The 14,702-nt window shown below is 41.8% G+C and overlaps 1 protein-coding gene across 7 annotated transcripts in view; it reads right to left on the bottom strand.

The window, feature by feature from the left end:
* Positions 1–14,702, bottom strand: part of ACSL4 (acyl-CoA synthetase long chain family member 4) — a 71,776-nt gene that overhangs the window by 19,580 nt on the left and 37,494 nt on the right. For 3 of the 7 annotated variants that reach the window (XM_059732817.1, XM_019487806.2, XM_014607238.3), the window contains 8 exons: positions 9,700–9,744; positions 6,364–6,904; positions 5,870–6,047; positions 4,733–4,842; positions 4,510–4,648; positions 3,391–3,541; positions 1,992–2,115; positions 5–76 (listed from right to left, as the gene is read on the bottom strand). In XM_059732817.1, coding sequence (XP_059588800.1) covers positions 5–76; positions 1,992–2,115; positions 3,391–3,541; positions 4,510–4,648; positions 4,733–4,842; positions 5,870–6,047; positions 6,364–6,714 — 1,125 coding nt within the window. In that variant the 5' untranslated portion in view covers positions 6,715–6,904; positions 9,700–9,744. The remainder of the gene's footprint in view (positions 1–4; positions 77–1,991; positions 2,116–3,390; positions 3,542–4,509; positions 4,649–4,732; positions 4,843–5,869; positions 6,048–6,363; positions 6,905–9,699; positions 9,745–14,702) is intronic. The other 4 variants (XM_014607240.3, XM_014607241.3, XM_019487808.2 and 1 more) reach the window with 2 other exon arrangements.

The raw sequence follows: 14,702 nt of genomic DNA, 5'->3' as shown, positions 1-14,702 counted from the left end.
TTACAGGCACTGCAGCCATCAACGTGGGCTTCAGTACAGTACAGTCTCCTTTGCTTCCCTTCTTAATTTTACTTGACTGTAATAAAAAGAAAAATGTTACTATGTTTTCAGTGTCACTGATTAGAGGAAGATCAGAAAGACAAATAAAATCAGGAGATTACTTAACGGGCAGTTTCCCCAAGAACAACCATTTACTCCAAAGCTGTTCTTTTCTCAATGGGATGGAACAGAAAAGGAGTATCACAGTTGGCTGTAGTGTCCTGCCAAGCAGTTGTGAAATAAAGCCTACTAGAACAAACCCAGCCATATCTCATATTTCCTTTTATTATTTTTCTTCTAGCAGTTTCTATTGTATGGTGTAACCTCCAGGTGATTTCCTAGAGCCAGTTCCGGCATGTTCCTATTTGTCACTTTAATGGTTCTTCAGTGTTTGTGCTATGCATTTGCCTGCTAATGTGTGTAACAAACTTTCATTCACTTCTCTCTCAGCTGCTTAAGTCCTTCAGCACTTCCATAACTTCCTCAGAGACTTTCAGTGAAATAGGTGCCAAAAGCTTTCATTAGTAGCATTCCCATCTCTACCCAACTACCTGTCCACAGTTTCTCAAACAACTGTTAAGTAAGGTAAAAAACACAAACCTGAGCAAAGGGGCAAGGTGACAATTTAGAAAGCAATTACTGGGCAGAAAATTTAGGTTAATCTCAGCACAGTCCTTGTCCATACTAATTTATATTGATTTTTATGCAATGGTTACACTGGGGAGGAAGAAAACAGGGGAAAGCGGCTTGAGCAACTTTCTTCGATTCTTATTAACCTTTAAGTAAGAAGAGCAAACAAAAAAAAGAGACTTAAAAAACTAAAAAAAGAGCCAAAACCCACAGTTAAAAGCACAAAACCCGAGATGGGGCTAGTCATGAAAACAAACAACCACCAGAAAACAATGCAAATAAAATGCCAGTGATGAAAACCTTTGTGCCTCTTCCGTTCCCACACACCTGCTATTACATTTTAAAGAGCCAGCTGGCACTCTTTCACAGTACATAGTGCCCCCTCTAATGGCCCAGTGGGATACAAATTGGTCAATGTTTTGTTTTTAGGGCAATGTGCCCAAACTCAAGAGATAAGCATGGGACTGGAGAGAGAAAAAAAAAGGGATGTCAATAATAGCGAAAACTCTTAAAATATAGATTCATTGCTAGGTATGGCCGTGTCAAATGCAGTTGGTCTTTGGATGGTAGTTAACTTTCTCCAATTTCTTTCTCTAATTACAGAATTATTGATTGACACCACAAAGTCATAAGCATGCTTTTTCTTTCCATTTATAGATAAAATGGAATGTCACTTAAAGAACATGTAAGCTCAAAATGTTGATAAAAATTGTGATACAATCTGTTTTAGCTTCATCAGGACCTTATTTTAAGAGAGCAGAAGGGCAGATGGAAGGAAGTTAAGTTTTGAGAAGGTTCTGTTTAGGGGTGCACAGATAGAGATTGAGGGCCGATACGGATACCCAATATGTAAGGGGGCACGCTGACCAATACTGATCTGATTTCTGAAACAGCTGCCATCAGCTGGTCAGTCCCGTGTGGTGGAAGGGGAGGGGGGAGGGAAGGGGCGTAGGCAAGCTTATCAACTCCCTGCAGCGAGGAAGGGCAGGGGCAAGCACTGCCCGGGGGGGGGGGGGGGGGGGGGGGGGGGGGAGGAGACATGGACAACAATCATGCCCCAGATCTGCACAGCATAGGGTGGCTGCAGGCAGCATGGCCATTTAAAAAGCAGCCAAATTAAAGAACTGGCCCCATCAGGCTGATATAGACAATTTTCCTTATATCGGACTGGTACTGATCAGACCAATGCATCAGTACATCTCTAGTTCTTTTGCTTATGATATTGATAACATTTTTCAAGGGTAGATCAATGACTGACCAGCAAGGACACAGAAACAGAGCTGAGATTTTGCTTAACCACCAACCTGATAGTTTTACCTTACCTGGTCTGAGAGTGTGAGTGGAGAGGAGTATCCAATCCTGCAGCCATATGCAACACAGGAAAGTTCTGCTGTCAATTCTAATACATGAGCCAGAGGCAAGTACCCAATGTAAGTGTCCTTAGATCTGGCAAAGAAAAGTACTGTGTAATTAAACTAGGATGCAAGACTGAACAGAAAATACTTCATTTGGTTTAGCAGAATATTGAGTATATACAAGAACAGAGATGGAATATTAGTTTTCCAGAAGCCTACATGACAGATCACTAATGGTGTCTAGTCACCCATGTACAATCACATTTTTCTTCAGTTTTACTATTTATTTCAGTGGGAACACTTCCACAACATTTATAATGGCCCCTAATCTTAAAACGAAGATTGTGAGGGGGAGCAGGGGGCAGGGCTCAGTCACTAGGAAGTCATTCATTTTGATCTAAAAGTAACTTCTCACCAAGAATACCTTAGTTGACAACTAGCAAACTGCTCAAAAAAGCTCTTTCACCAGCATAATCAGGACATATTTATACCCAACAGCAAAAAGAAGCTTCTTTAGGTCATTTCAAGTACTGTATGACAACATGTCCTTTATTAACCTGAAGACAAGGCACTGTATTAAACCCGTTTGCCTTCAACATTTTGCATATTCCTTCATGAGGGCTTTCCTTAATTATATTGATCCTAGCATGATCAAAGCTTAAATGACTTCTTTCCCCCCCCCACTGTTCTTTTGTTGTACATTGTTTCAACTTGCAACCTTAATAAAGTAAATTTGGTAGCTAAATTTTATTTTAAATATTTTTAAGGGAAGAAATCTTAACTCCCTGCTTGAGAGGTGAACAAGGTAGTGAAACAGGCTGGTGTAGCATACATACAAGAACCCATGTGGGCCTAGTCCACCAGGACTATGCACTCACTCCAAGGCAATGCTGAAAAAAGTCTACTCAGAAACACCAACCTATGCACTCCACTCTGAGACTTCATGCTGACATGGTTTGTGAACCTTTAATAAGCTAAAGAGAAACCCTACGTGAAAAAGATACAGAAGTCTCTCCATATAGCAACCTGCTGTGCTGTGCATCTCGAGAGTATGGAGACCTTAAGAGGAAAGAAACAACTTAAAAGGAACCCTGCTGTCTTCTAAAGGAGGTCCAAAATAGGGATAGAAAAAGCACAAAGGCAGCAAGGAGCCAGAGACACAAAGTTGTTACCAGGAAAAGAATAAATCCAAAGCAACTTCAGAAAAAGGCAACTTCATGTACAGAAAATATTAACAGATAAAAACAGAGGAGCAGGTAAATCACATTCTTTTAAAAGAACAGTGACTAGAAACCTTGGAATCATGTGAGAGATGCATTCCAACAAAACTATTTATCCATATGCATGACAGGAGATTCTTACTTACCCCAGTCCAGGTATTCGCTCACACTGGCCTGTCATTCCAGCTATCAAGTTCTTATGCATCATCATCACTCCTTTAGGTAGCCCAGTGGAACCGCTAGTATACATTACTAAAGCCAGGTCTGTTGGAATGGGTCTGGTTATAGGGATGCCTACTGTAAAAGGGAACAGAAAAAAAGTGCTCACATTAATTTTAGCTAGAAGTAATACTCAGATCAATGAACAAATCAAATGGGAGCCCCAGATTAAAAAAAAATTATGGTGCTTGCCCTAACTGACCTCTGTAAGAAACGCTTACCAGGATGAAAGGCTGACTGGTAGCCAAAGGGCCAGGTAGACTGGCTGCAATCTGGCCCACAGGCCATACATCTGCCACCCCTGCTTTAGAGTGAAATGAGTGACTAGAAAACAGTCAGCTTTTCCATCCATAGCACTTGCAGAGCCTTCTTTGGATCAATGTGGGCCTGCCTCTATTAAAAACTCTTAATGGAAAAACCAGAAGCCAAATTTATAAGCAAGTTCATTAACTCTGTTTTTCTCTTAGTCCTGTTAAGGGTTCGTTAGATTTGGCTAAGCAGTACTGGGTATTAAAGAACGAATCCTCATGCCTACCCAATATAATCATCAGGGGTGGGAAGAACACATCCAGTGCTTTGCCCCATAAATTTGAAGGGTTTGGTAGCTACAAAATTATTCAGTGAAAAGAAGGGAAAAAAAGGTTACTAAAACAAGGTGCATCTGATCCTCTTTTAAGTGGCAGGAAAGGGGTGGGGAAAGGAAGATTTTAAAGAGACGACACCAAGCTAGACCTTTAACTCTTATGTGCCTTATTTTAGGAGTGAGCTCAAAAGTCAATGCCAGTCATGGTTTAAAAACGATGCATCTGGAATATCAAGACAAGTAAAATCCACTTGGCACATGGCAGCAGTAAGAATCCCACCCCCCCAGAAATGTTTCTTTTATGCCATGCTTGTTTAAGAGAACTGCAAAGTTTAATCTTTATGCCATCCTTTCCTTTTCGTTAGAAGCATGCATGTTTCTTCTCTGCTACCAAACATCCCAAGATCAAGGTACATCATCCTACCAGACTACTTGTTTTAGTCCTCCAAATTGCTTCACTTACTGTTTTCTGGTTTGGCTCCCAGCTCTTCTACTGTTTCCATACTATGAATCTCCAGGCCTTCAGGGTATTCCGATTTACTGATAGTCTTCTTATCCACATAAATGATGTGTTTGAGACGTGGGATTTCTGACAATGCAGTCTGTTCGAGAGAACTGAAATTCAGCACTGACTGCACAATATATTGCAAGATTACACCGAATACAAAAAGTGGTTCCCAAATTACCTTAAGTTTACTCTCCAGAAGTTCTGCGCTAGTGATCAGATATGATGTTTCACATTCATTGAGACCGTAGGTTACTGCCTCTTCACCAAGAGTGGCATATAAAGTAACAACTGTTTTACAAATTAACAAAAAGTTAAAAGCAAGGTAACACTAAACCAAGCACTTTTGCATCTACATAATTAGTCAGTAGTAAGTGTGTGGGGGGGAAAGAACAGCACTTAATTGCATGTGCAATATTTTTCCATTATGGAATAAAAGCAGCTTTTATTTTTTCCACGATTTTTATGCAAGAACAAGAGCTCACTGCGTTGAGGACTGTTAGAGGAGGAAAAGGAAAAGTAAAGTAGTTTTAGTGACAGCATTTCAGAATAAATTAATTACAAGTTTTGTTTATTCTTTCTGGTGTCACACAGCTCCCTCAAAGCATTTCTCTCTCAAATCTTGAGCATCTCTTATTTTTTGGTTCTTTAGCACAGTGGTGTTCAAACTTTTGGCCCTGTGAGTCACATGAATGGTACAGGGCTGCTTCTGACTGGCTGGGATTGGGCCCAATACTGCCCTGCACACTAGATCAGGTGTGCAGGGCCACAGCCCACAAGGCTCCTCACAAGTCTGTTTATTAAGCCTCATTTATTAAATTTGTTAATAGGAAGCTCCATTTTACTTGTTTTCCTGCATGCATTTTAATGAATAAACTGTTTCATCATTTGCTTCAGTCACTGGTTATGTTTAGGGGGGAAAAGGCTAGATGATTTCAGAGATTCTTGCAACATGCTTAAACCCATCACCCTACTTTAATCTATGTTCTGATAGAGTTTTTGAAAGAAAGCAATTATCTGCAATCCTACTTAGCTTCATTTTTGAAACAGTGATGAGCACCATGCACTGAACTTTAATTCTGGCCTGTTCCCCATTATTGGCAGACACTAAATTTTGACAGACACACGACTTTTCTTATCCTAACAAAATGAGCACAAGTTGAAATCTACTTTTCACTATTTGTTCCCCAATTTTTTTAAAGTAATGTTATTACAGAAACACACTAGGCACATTACAAATATTTAGCCAGCAGCTCAGAGCTCAATATCTAAAAAGCATTTCTATGAACATACTGCAAGCGAATGGGTCAGCACTCACGAGGAAAGCCGTGTTGGAAGCAGCTCTGTGCTGCGATCATCCACTCTGCTCGGGTCTCGCAGAATACGGCAATGGTACTCTTTGGCTTTAGCCCAAGGGCTGCAAGCCCACTCCCAAAGTGCTTCACTCTTTGGTGCACTTCTTCATAGTTTAACCATTGGTAGTTTCCTAGAATTAACTGGTACAAAAGAAAAAAGTCAAAGCAGACATGCACACACCCCACCCCACACATCTGGTGCTACATGAACACACCAAACTAATCATTTTTAAAAGTTATTAATTTTCTTTCCCCACCCTGCCTGAAGAGAAGAACATAAAATGGACACTAAATATGCTGTAGTGTGCACTTCAAGCTACCATTAAAGATCTAGTGTTACCCAACCTGTAAAAATTATATGAAACTAAAAGGAGTCCAGCAACAGGCTGTTGATGAGACACAGAATGCCTCTCCCTACTACTGCCCCAACTTTAAAAATTCAAAGTTTCAGTGTTACCTTTTTAAATACTTTTCCATTCGGTTGCATTTCATTCTCCTCACTCAGTATTTCTCTGGTCCCAAGGCAGTCCTTTTTCCCATACTTGGTTATAGCATGCTCAAATAACTTGTCCAAAGTATCTGCTCCAGGAAAGTCTATGGTTGCTAGCGACTCGAGATGAGTAACGGAACGGTAGGGACTTCCAGGCTTGTCTGAGGTGGGTTTGGCTTTTAAGCGTTTAGCCATAGCCTTTTTCTTCTTAGCATTGGTAAGAAAATACCACGGAATAAATACAAGAGCACTGTATACAGATATTAACAAGTACACAGGGAGTAAAAAAAAGCCACGTACTTCTAGCCTAAGTTTCATAGTGGATATTTAAAAGAAAAAAAAAAAAGTCTCTTATCCTTTGTGCTGAGGACTACTCTGAAGAAGGCAACAGTGAAAGCAGCAACAGTGGCAGTGTAGTCAAAGAAGCAACAATGAATGAAGCTAAGGTAGATCAGATTTAGGGCAACAGCTAAAATATTAGTAACCTTTGCAAGCCAACAGTAGACACCTGTGGGTGAAGATCAGCCAAGCAGAGAGCAGGGGGAGAAAAAAAAAAAATTAAAACAGATTAGTAATGCCACAAATCAATCCATTAGTTTCAATTCTTTACTATTTCAACTCAGCATGCAGACAAAGAAGGTTGAAGTAACTGGTTTGAGATGGCTTAAAGACTGAAGAGGAGGAGTCTTTACATACTCGGTTATTACATCCACAAATATTTACTCTTCAAAAGGCTTTCCCTGTATCTCTGTATAAATGATGTTTCAGGGCTTTTGAGGTGCACTCTGTCCTTTATATCAAAATATTGCATTTAAGCTACTTGAGCAATCCTAGAGTTGTGTAATTATGGTCAAAGGTCAGCCACTTTTCCCTTAAATATTTGTGCTACTGCTAGAAAAGATGTGGTGCACTTTTGTAAGTAGAGTTTCAGAATAAATGTATATCAACTTAGTGGTTAGAATAAAGCACATTAATAAAAAGAAGTCTTAAAAATAAAAATCCACACACTATAAACCAAGTTGCTATGCAATAGCCATACACCTATTTCCTCTAGCTTCACCTCACCAACTACATTTGAACCTAAAAACAGGACTTAGTAATTCACTGTAAGTGTTAGGATCCTGTGCCAGGCTTTTAACATTAAATACATATTTAAGGGTTCTCATATAAACTAGAAACCAATTCATCTTCCAATACAACATTAAAATCCTCTAATAGCTGTTCTAGAGTTAAACACACCCACAACTACTTGAGCATGGACTCTCAACATGAGAATTCCTTGGCAGAGGTTAAACGAACAAAATGGCTGGGATGAGTCAAATGACCTAGTACTAGTCTGCTTTGATATATGGGAGGCTGGTTCAAATCCACAAGCCTTATCTTGCATCTTGTACAGATGAAGGTCATGAATGCCATACAGGAGATGAACACATGGGAGTGGTGCTGACTGCCTTAGAGCAGGGGTGGGAAATTTCAGGCAGAGGGCCGCTTACTGAGTTTTGACAAGCCATCAAGAGCTGCATGACAAGCAGTCAGGGACAGATAAATATTAATTTTCTAAATTTTTTAAAGGGCCTCACGGGCTGGATAGAATAGCTTGGCGAGCCACATTTTGTCTGCCCCTGCTTTAGAACAAGACCCATCTTCTCCCCACCTGCAAAGACAGTGCCTGATAAACAGAGCAGGGAAATTCTCAAATCTCCATTAAAAAATAAGCAACATGCAAACAAACCCAGCATTTTAATATTATATACGCAACCAATCACTCAAGGGAGATTGTACCTAGAGATTCAAATTAAGGGCAACAGCAGCACAAACTAAAAGGTAGTAGCAACACTAAGTATTAATATAGAACAGTGTTTTTCTTAACAGTACAGGAACACTTGCAGTCAGGCAGCATTCATTAACATAGTTTCGTTTAATTAAACAAAACATGAGAGATTGACTATTTAAAATTATCCCCCAAATATGCCATGCTATATGCTAAGAAATGGATTACAACAAATTCAGATGGCTGGGGGGGGGGGGGGGGGGGGGGGGGGCGCCGATGTATAGTTTTGTCTAAATACAAGAGCCAATAATGTTCTACCCAAGATTTTCACACAGTAACACCTTGGCCTGCCTTCTTAGCACACTTCAAAATGTCCTTAAAATTCTGTTCCCCTTTATTAGCAGGCCACCTCAGTAACACAAAAACATCCACAAGGTATTAGTCAGAAAGGGTGCTCAAATCAAGTTTCATTGTATTGATGGTATTAAAAAGCAAACTGAAGATTTGCTCAAATAGAACATAAGTTGCGTCTCACTTCACTTTCACTAATAATTTAACTGCCACTTTTGTACTCTATACGCATACACAGAAATCCTGTAGTAGTTGTGTCTGAATTCTATTACTTTACAAAAAGCGGTAGATCTTTTGGAGAGACCACTATACGTTAGTTTTTTGTACTCCAAGCTCCAGCCCCTTCAAATGAAGGAAAAAGGCTGATTATTGGGTCTTAAAACATTTTAATAATTTCATTCCAGTTAATTCAGCATTCCAGCCAAAGTAGCTCAGGTTGTACACAGAACAAAAAGCAGCAGAAGTGCCAAGATTACAGTTAAAGCTCTAGTGCGCAATGGTAACAGACACTACAATGTGCCAAAACAAGCATTTTAAAGGGAATTCAGTCATCTTCTCCCCCCATCAAGAAACAAAAGCATGCAACAGCAACTGGATCAAAGAACAGACTATTGTGCACTAATGCAAACTACTGATATGATAGGCATGGTTCTGCTGCCTTTACTCAGGTTGAATAATACCTTGGCACTCTTATTAAAACTAAAGATCTCTTTGGAGCAAGTATTCCTCAGCCTCAGTAAGACAGCAGAATCGGAACTCAGGAAGTTAAAAAAGACAGGCGGAAGGACCATATCCTTTGACAAATATTCCAGATTAATGGAGTTTGACACAACACATCTTGACAGAAAATGAAATTGGGTTGACCAATGTGCTTATACAGGAGGGAATGGCTCGTAATTTGTGACAAGGCATTGCAGTTGCTTGCCTTACCATTATGAATGAGTACTCTAGTCAGAGTGTTATCTGCCATAAAATAAGCAGAGGCTGGATTTGTGGAAGTTTTTACTTAGAATAAATATCTGTAGCAATTAAATCTAAATGGGGTGTTTAGGTAGTTTTCTCGATACAACTTGAAATTAAAAAAAAAAAAAAAATATAGCAGAAGTTAGTAATACATTTTCCAATGAGAGAAGGACATTTGAAACTTTTGATTTAGCATATGAATAGTAAAATACACTTACACTATCTAGAAGTTATGACTGAATCTTCTTCAATGTCGATTCAATCTGCAGTAAAGGAAGAGAGATTCATAAGACTATGTACCAAATAAAAACGTGGAAATGTTTGATTTCAACATTTAAATTTTACATTTATGTACCTGAATAATCGAGAATTAATTAATGCTTGCGAGAGGCAAGGATTTCTTAGGGCGATCTCTTTTATTGGCTAAGTAAGAGGAACATTCAGATGATTCAAATGCATCTGGATAAATTTCCACCTAGTTACAAAATGCCTAAGATATTCTTTGAGCAGATTTAGTCAATTATATGCTCATCAGCAATCCCTTGCAGTCAAGGGATGACAGAACAAGGAGCAATGGTCTCAAGTTGCAGTCAGATTCATAGATGTTAGGGTCGGAAGGGACCTCAATAGATCATCGAGTTCGACCCCCTGCATAAGCAGGAAAGAGTGCTGGGTCTAGATGACCCCAGCTAGATACTCATCTAACCTCCTCTTGAAGACCCCCAGGGTAGAGGAGAACACCGCCTCCCTTGGGAGCCCGTTCCAGACCTTGGCCACTCGAACTGTGAAGAAGTTCTTCCAAATGTCCAATCTAAATCTGCTCTCTGCCAGCTTGTGGCCATTGTTTCTTGTAACCCCCCCGGGGCGCCTTGGTGAATAAAACCTCACCAATTCCCTTCTGTGCCCCCGTGATGAACTTATAGGCAGCCACAAGGTCGCCTCTCAACCTTCTCTTGCGGAGGCTGAAAAGTCCAGTTTCTCTAGTCTCTCCTCGTAGGGTTTGGTCTGTAGGCCCTTAACCATGCGAGTGGCCCTTCTCTGGACTCTCTCCAGGTTATCCGCATCCTTCTTGAAGTGTGGCGCCCAAAATTGCACGCAGTACTCCAACTGCGGTCTGACCAGCGCCCGATAGAGGGGAAGTATCACCTCCTTGGACCTATTTGTCATGCATCTGCTGATGCATGATAAAAGTGCCATCGGCTTTTTTGATGGCTTCGTCACACTGCCGGCTCATGTTCATCTTGGAGTCCACTAGGACTCCAAGATCCCTTTCCGCTTCCATGCCACCCAGCAGGTCATTCCCTAGGCGGTAGGTATGCTGGACATTTTTCCTCCCTAGGTGCAGCACTTTGCATTTCTCCTTGTTGGACTGCATTCTGTTGTTTTCTGCCCACTTGTCCAACCTGTCCAGGTCTGCTTGCAGCTGTTCCCTGCCCTCCAGCATGTCCACATCTCCCCATAGCTTTGTGTCATAAAGCTAGTAAAGCGACCAAAATGCTGGCTTGCATCCATAGATGCTTCTCAAGCAAATCCCGGGACGTCATTCTCCCCCTGTACTCGGCCTTAGTGAGGCCGCAGCTGGAGTACTGCGTCCAGTTTTGGGCTCCACAATTCAAAAAGGATGTGGAGAAGCTTGAGAGAGTCCAGAGAAGAGCCACACGCATGATCAGAGGTCAGGGAAGCAGACCCTACGATGACAGGCTGAGAGCCCTGGGGCTCTTTAACCTGGAAAAGCGCAGGCTCAGGGGTGATCTGATGGCCACCTACAAGTTTATCAGGGGTGACCACCAGTATCTGGGGGAACTTTGTTCACCAGAGCGCCCCAAGGGATGACGAGGACGAATGGTCACAAACTACTACAAGATCGTTTCAGGCTGGACATAAGGAAGAATTTCTTTACTGTCCGAGCCCCCAAGTTCTGGAACAGCCTGCCACCGGAGGTCGTTCAAGCGCCTTCATTGAACACCTTCAAGATGAAACTGGATGGTTATCTTGCTGGGATCCTATGACCCCAGCTGACTTCCTGCCCTTTGGGCGGGGGGCTGGACTCGATGATCTTCCGAGGTCCCTTCCAGCCCTAATGTCTATGAAATCTATGAAAGTCATCTGCAAACTTGGACAGAGTACATTTCACTCCCTCGTCCAAGTCACTGATGAAGACATTAAAGAGTATCGGTCCAAGGACCGAGCCCTGCAGGACCCCACTGCCCACATCCTTCCAGGTCGAGACCAACCCCTCCACCACGACTCTCTGGGTGCGACCCTCCAGCCAATTCGCCACCCACCGGACTGTGTAGTCATCCAAGTCACAGCCTCTTAACTTGTTCACCAGTATGGGGTGGGATACCATATCGAAGGCCTTCCTGAAGTCTAAGTATACGATATCCACCCCTCCTCCTGTGTCCAGGTGTTTTGTAACCTGGTCATAAAAAGAGACTAGATAGGGAGGTTTAAGTTGGATATTAGGAAAAAGAAAAAACAGCCTCTCACTAGGAGGGTAGTGAAGCACTGGAACAGGTTACCCAGAGAGGTTGTGATATCTCCATCCTTGGAGGTTAAGGCCCGGTTTGACGAAGCCCTAGCTGGAATTATCTAGTTGGGGCTGGTCCTACTTTGAGGAAGGGGTTGGATCAGATGACCTCCTGAGGTCCCTTCCAACCCACATTTTCTGTGATTCCATGAGAATGATAGTCTTCCATGACTGTCTTATCTGTGGGTACAAAGATGGCTCACCAGACCCATCAGGGATTGACAGACTGCTGCAGATCTGACATCTTTCCATGTAGAGTGGGTGGCTCTGGGTTCTTGGTTCAGTCTGCGACATGCTGCTTCTGCTGCTCCCATCTTTCAAAACCTTATGACGACCACAGGAGATGGAAGTATTGAGATCCTTGCAAAAGGACTCTTCCTCCATTTGGTGTGGTCCTGAGCAATAACCTCCCATGAGTTGATATCAATATTGCATTTTTTCAAGTTGGCCTTGAAGACATCCTTGAAGTGCTTTCCCTCTTGAGCGTATGCCTTGACTAAGGTGGGAGAATACAACTTGCTTTGGGAGTCTAGAGTCAGACATCTGGATGACATGGCTGGCCCAGCAAAGTTATCAGATGAGCATTGAGGGGATGATCATACCGTTTACTTGTAAGATGCCGCCAATATTGCATTGTCTACCCACTGGATTTGAAGGATACTCTACAGGCAGCATTGATGGTACTTCTCCAGAGATTTGAGACATCTCCTGTAAATTGTTCAAGTCTCAGATCTGTATAGTAAGGTGGGGATCACAACTGCTTGATAAACCATGAGCTTGGTATCGGATCTCATGTCACAATCTTCAAACGCCCATTTCCTCAGGTGCCGGAAGGTTGCATTTGCATATTTGAGATTTGGATTTCTTCATCAATGTCAGAACACCAGCTTCACAGAATCCAGAATGAACTCATAAGCCAACTCAGTGAGTTCCCTATTGGAATTAAACGACTACCTCATGACTCTCCATCTTAAACTGTCAGGGATCCAATATGCCACTCATCAGTGCATGTGCCCCAACTGAATACTGCCAGCAAATCCAAGGAGAAATCTACACCAACCTTGACCAAATCCTTTCTGGCATTCTAGAGGGAGACAGACTTCTTCTTGGTGATTTAAATTCCAGTGTTGGAAGGGACTCCAAGCTCTGGAATGGAACCATCAGCAAGGAAGGAGTAGGAACGATCAACTCCAGTGGCATCCTCCTTTTGACCAAATGTACAGAACACAGACTTGGCATCGCCACCACCCCATTCCACAGACATTGAAAAACAGACAAAAGATGTCATGGCAACACCCGCAATTCAAGCATTGGCACTTGACTGACACTTCAGTGACTACATCACTGTTCATGCCTGGGATTGCAAAGATGTCCGCATCACCTGACCTATGCTAGGAGCTGATGATTGCTGGACTGATCACCAACTCATCCACTCGGTTATGCAATTCAAACTGGCTCCCAAATGATAGGTGCAGCAGAAACAATGCTGACAGAGGATCAACTTTGAAGGACTCAAGAACGCAATTAAGCAAAACCTCTTCTACCAGTGCCTCAAATGAAAAAAAAAAAAAACCCTCTCAAATTCCAATCAATAACAGTAGGAGAATGTCAACACTTCTTAGTGTACCTTCCAAGTCCACCATCATCAGTGCTTGTTAAGAGCAGCTTGAGCTCTCTACCAGGAAACATCATGACTGGTTTGATGAGAATCACCAGAAGATCTAAGAGTTGATCAACCACAAGCAGAAGGCCTTTTGTGCTTGGTAGGACAAAGGTCAACTCTAAGCAAAAGAAACTGAATCATCAAATTAAGGCAGAGATCCAAAGGAGAACCTAGTGATATGAAGAACAGATGGTGGGAAGACAAGGCCAAGGAGATTCAACATCTGGCTGACATCCAAGATATGCACAGTTTAATGCCACAGCCATCTACAGTCTAAGCACTCAGGGACAACCCCCTCAACATTTAAAGGATGAAGAACACCCGATCAAGGAAAGGGGAGCTATCAATGCCTGTTGGAAGGAGTGTTTTTACAACCTTTTCAGACAAGACTGTGGTTGACAAAAGTGCTCTAAACTCCATCCTGCAACACAGTCAGAAATGATCTTGGAAACCCTACAACCTTTGATGGCTTTCCTCACTTGGTCAAACAGATAAAGAATGACAAGAGATCTGGAGCTAATGGAATCTCCACCAAAATCTTCAAACAGGGGAGAGGAGCTCATATCACAGCTCCACACTTTCATCTTAAGGGCCTAGAACAATGAGGAAATCCCAGTTGACCTCAGGGAAGCCATGATCATGACAATTTTCAAGAAAGACTACAAGTCCAAATGTGGAAGTTACAGAGGGATCACCTTGCTGTCCATCACAAGAAAAAAAAAAAAAAAAAATCATTGCAAGAAGAGTGTTGGAGAAATGACACAGCCTTGCTTAACTCCTGTCTTAACCTCAAAGGGCACACGAAGATGTGCAGTTTGTTGCACCTCAAGCCACATATGTTAGGCAACCTAAATAACGGGAATGGACATCTCACTGTGACAAAGCATTTCAAAATAAAATGTTCTTTAAAATATCAGTAGTAAACAACTACTGAAGGTATAGCAATAGCAAATTTGAAGCTTCTCAGAAAGTAACAAGTAAGGTCAAGTCTCTGCTAAATGAAGGAACCATTAACTGGTTTAAAGATG

The sequence above is a fragment of the Alligator mississippiensis genome, chromosome 8 (assembly GCF_030867095.1).
Source record: "Alligator mississippiensis isolate rAllMis1 chromosome 8, rAllMis1, whole genome shotgun sequence".
NCBI classification, from domain to species: Eukaryota; Metazoa; Chordata; order Crocodylia; family Alligatoridae; genus Alligator; species Alligator mississippiensis.
This window is presented reverse-complemented; position numbering and strand designations above follow the sequence as displayed.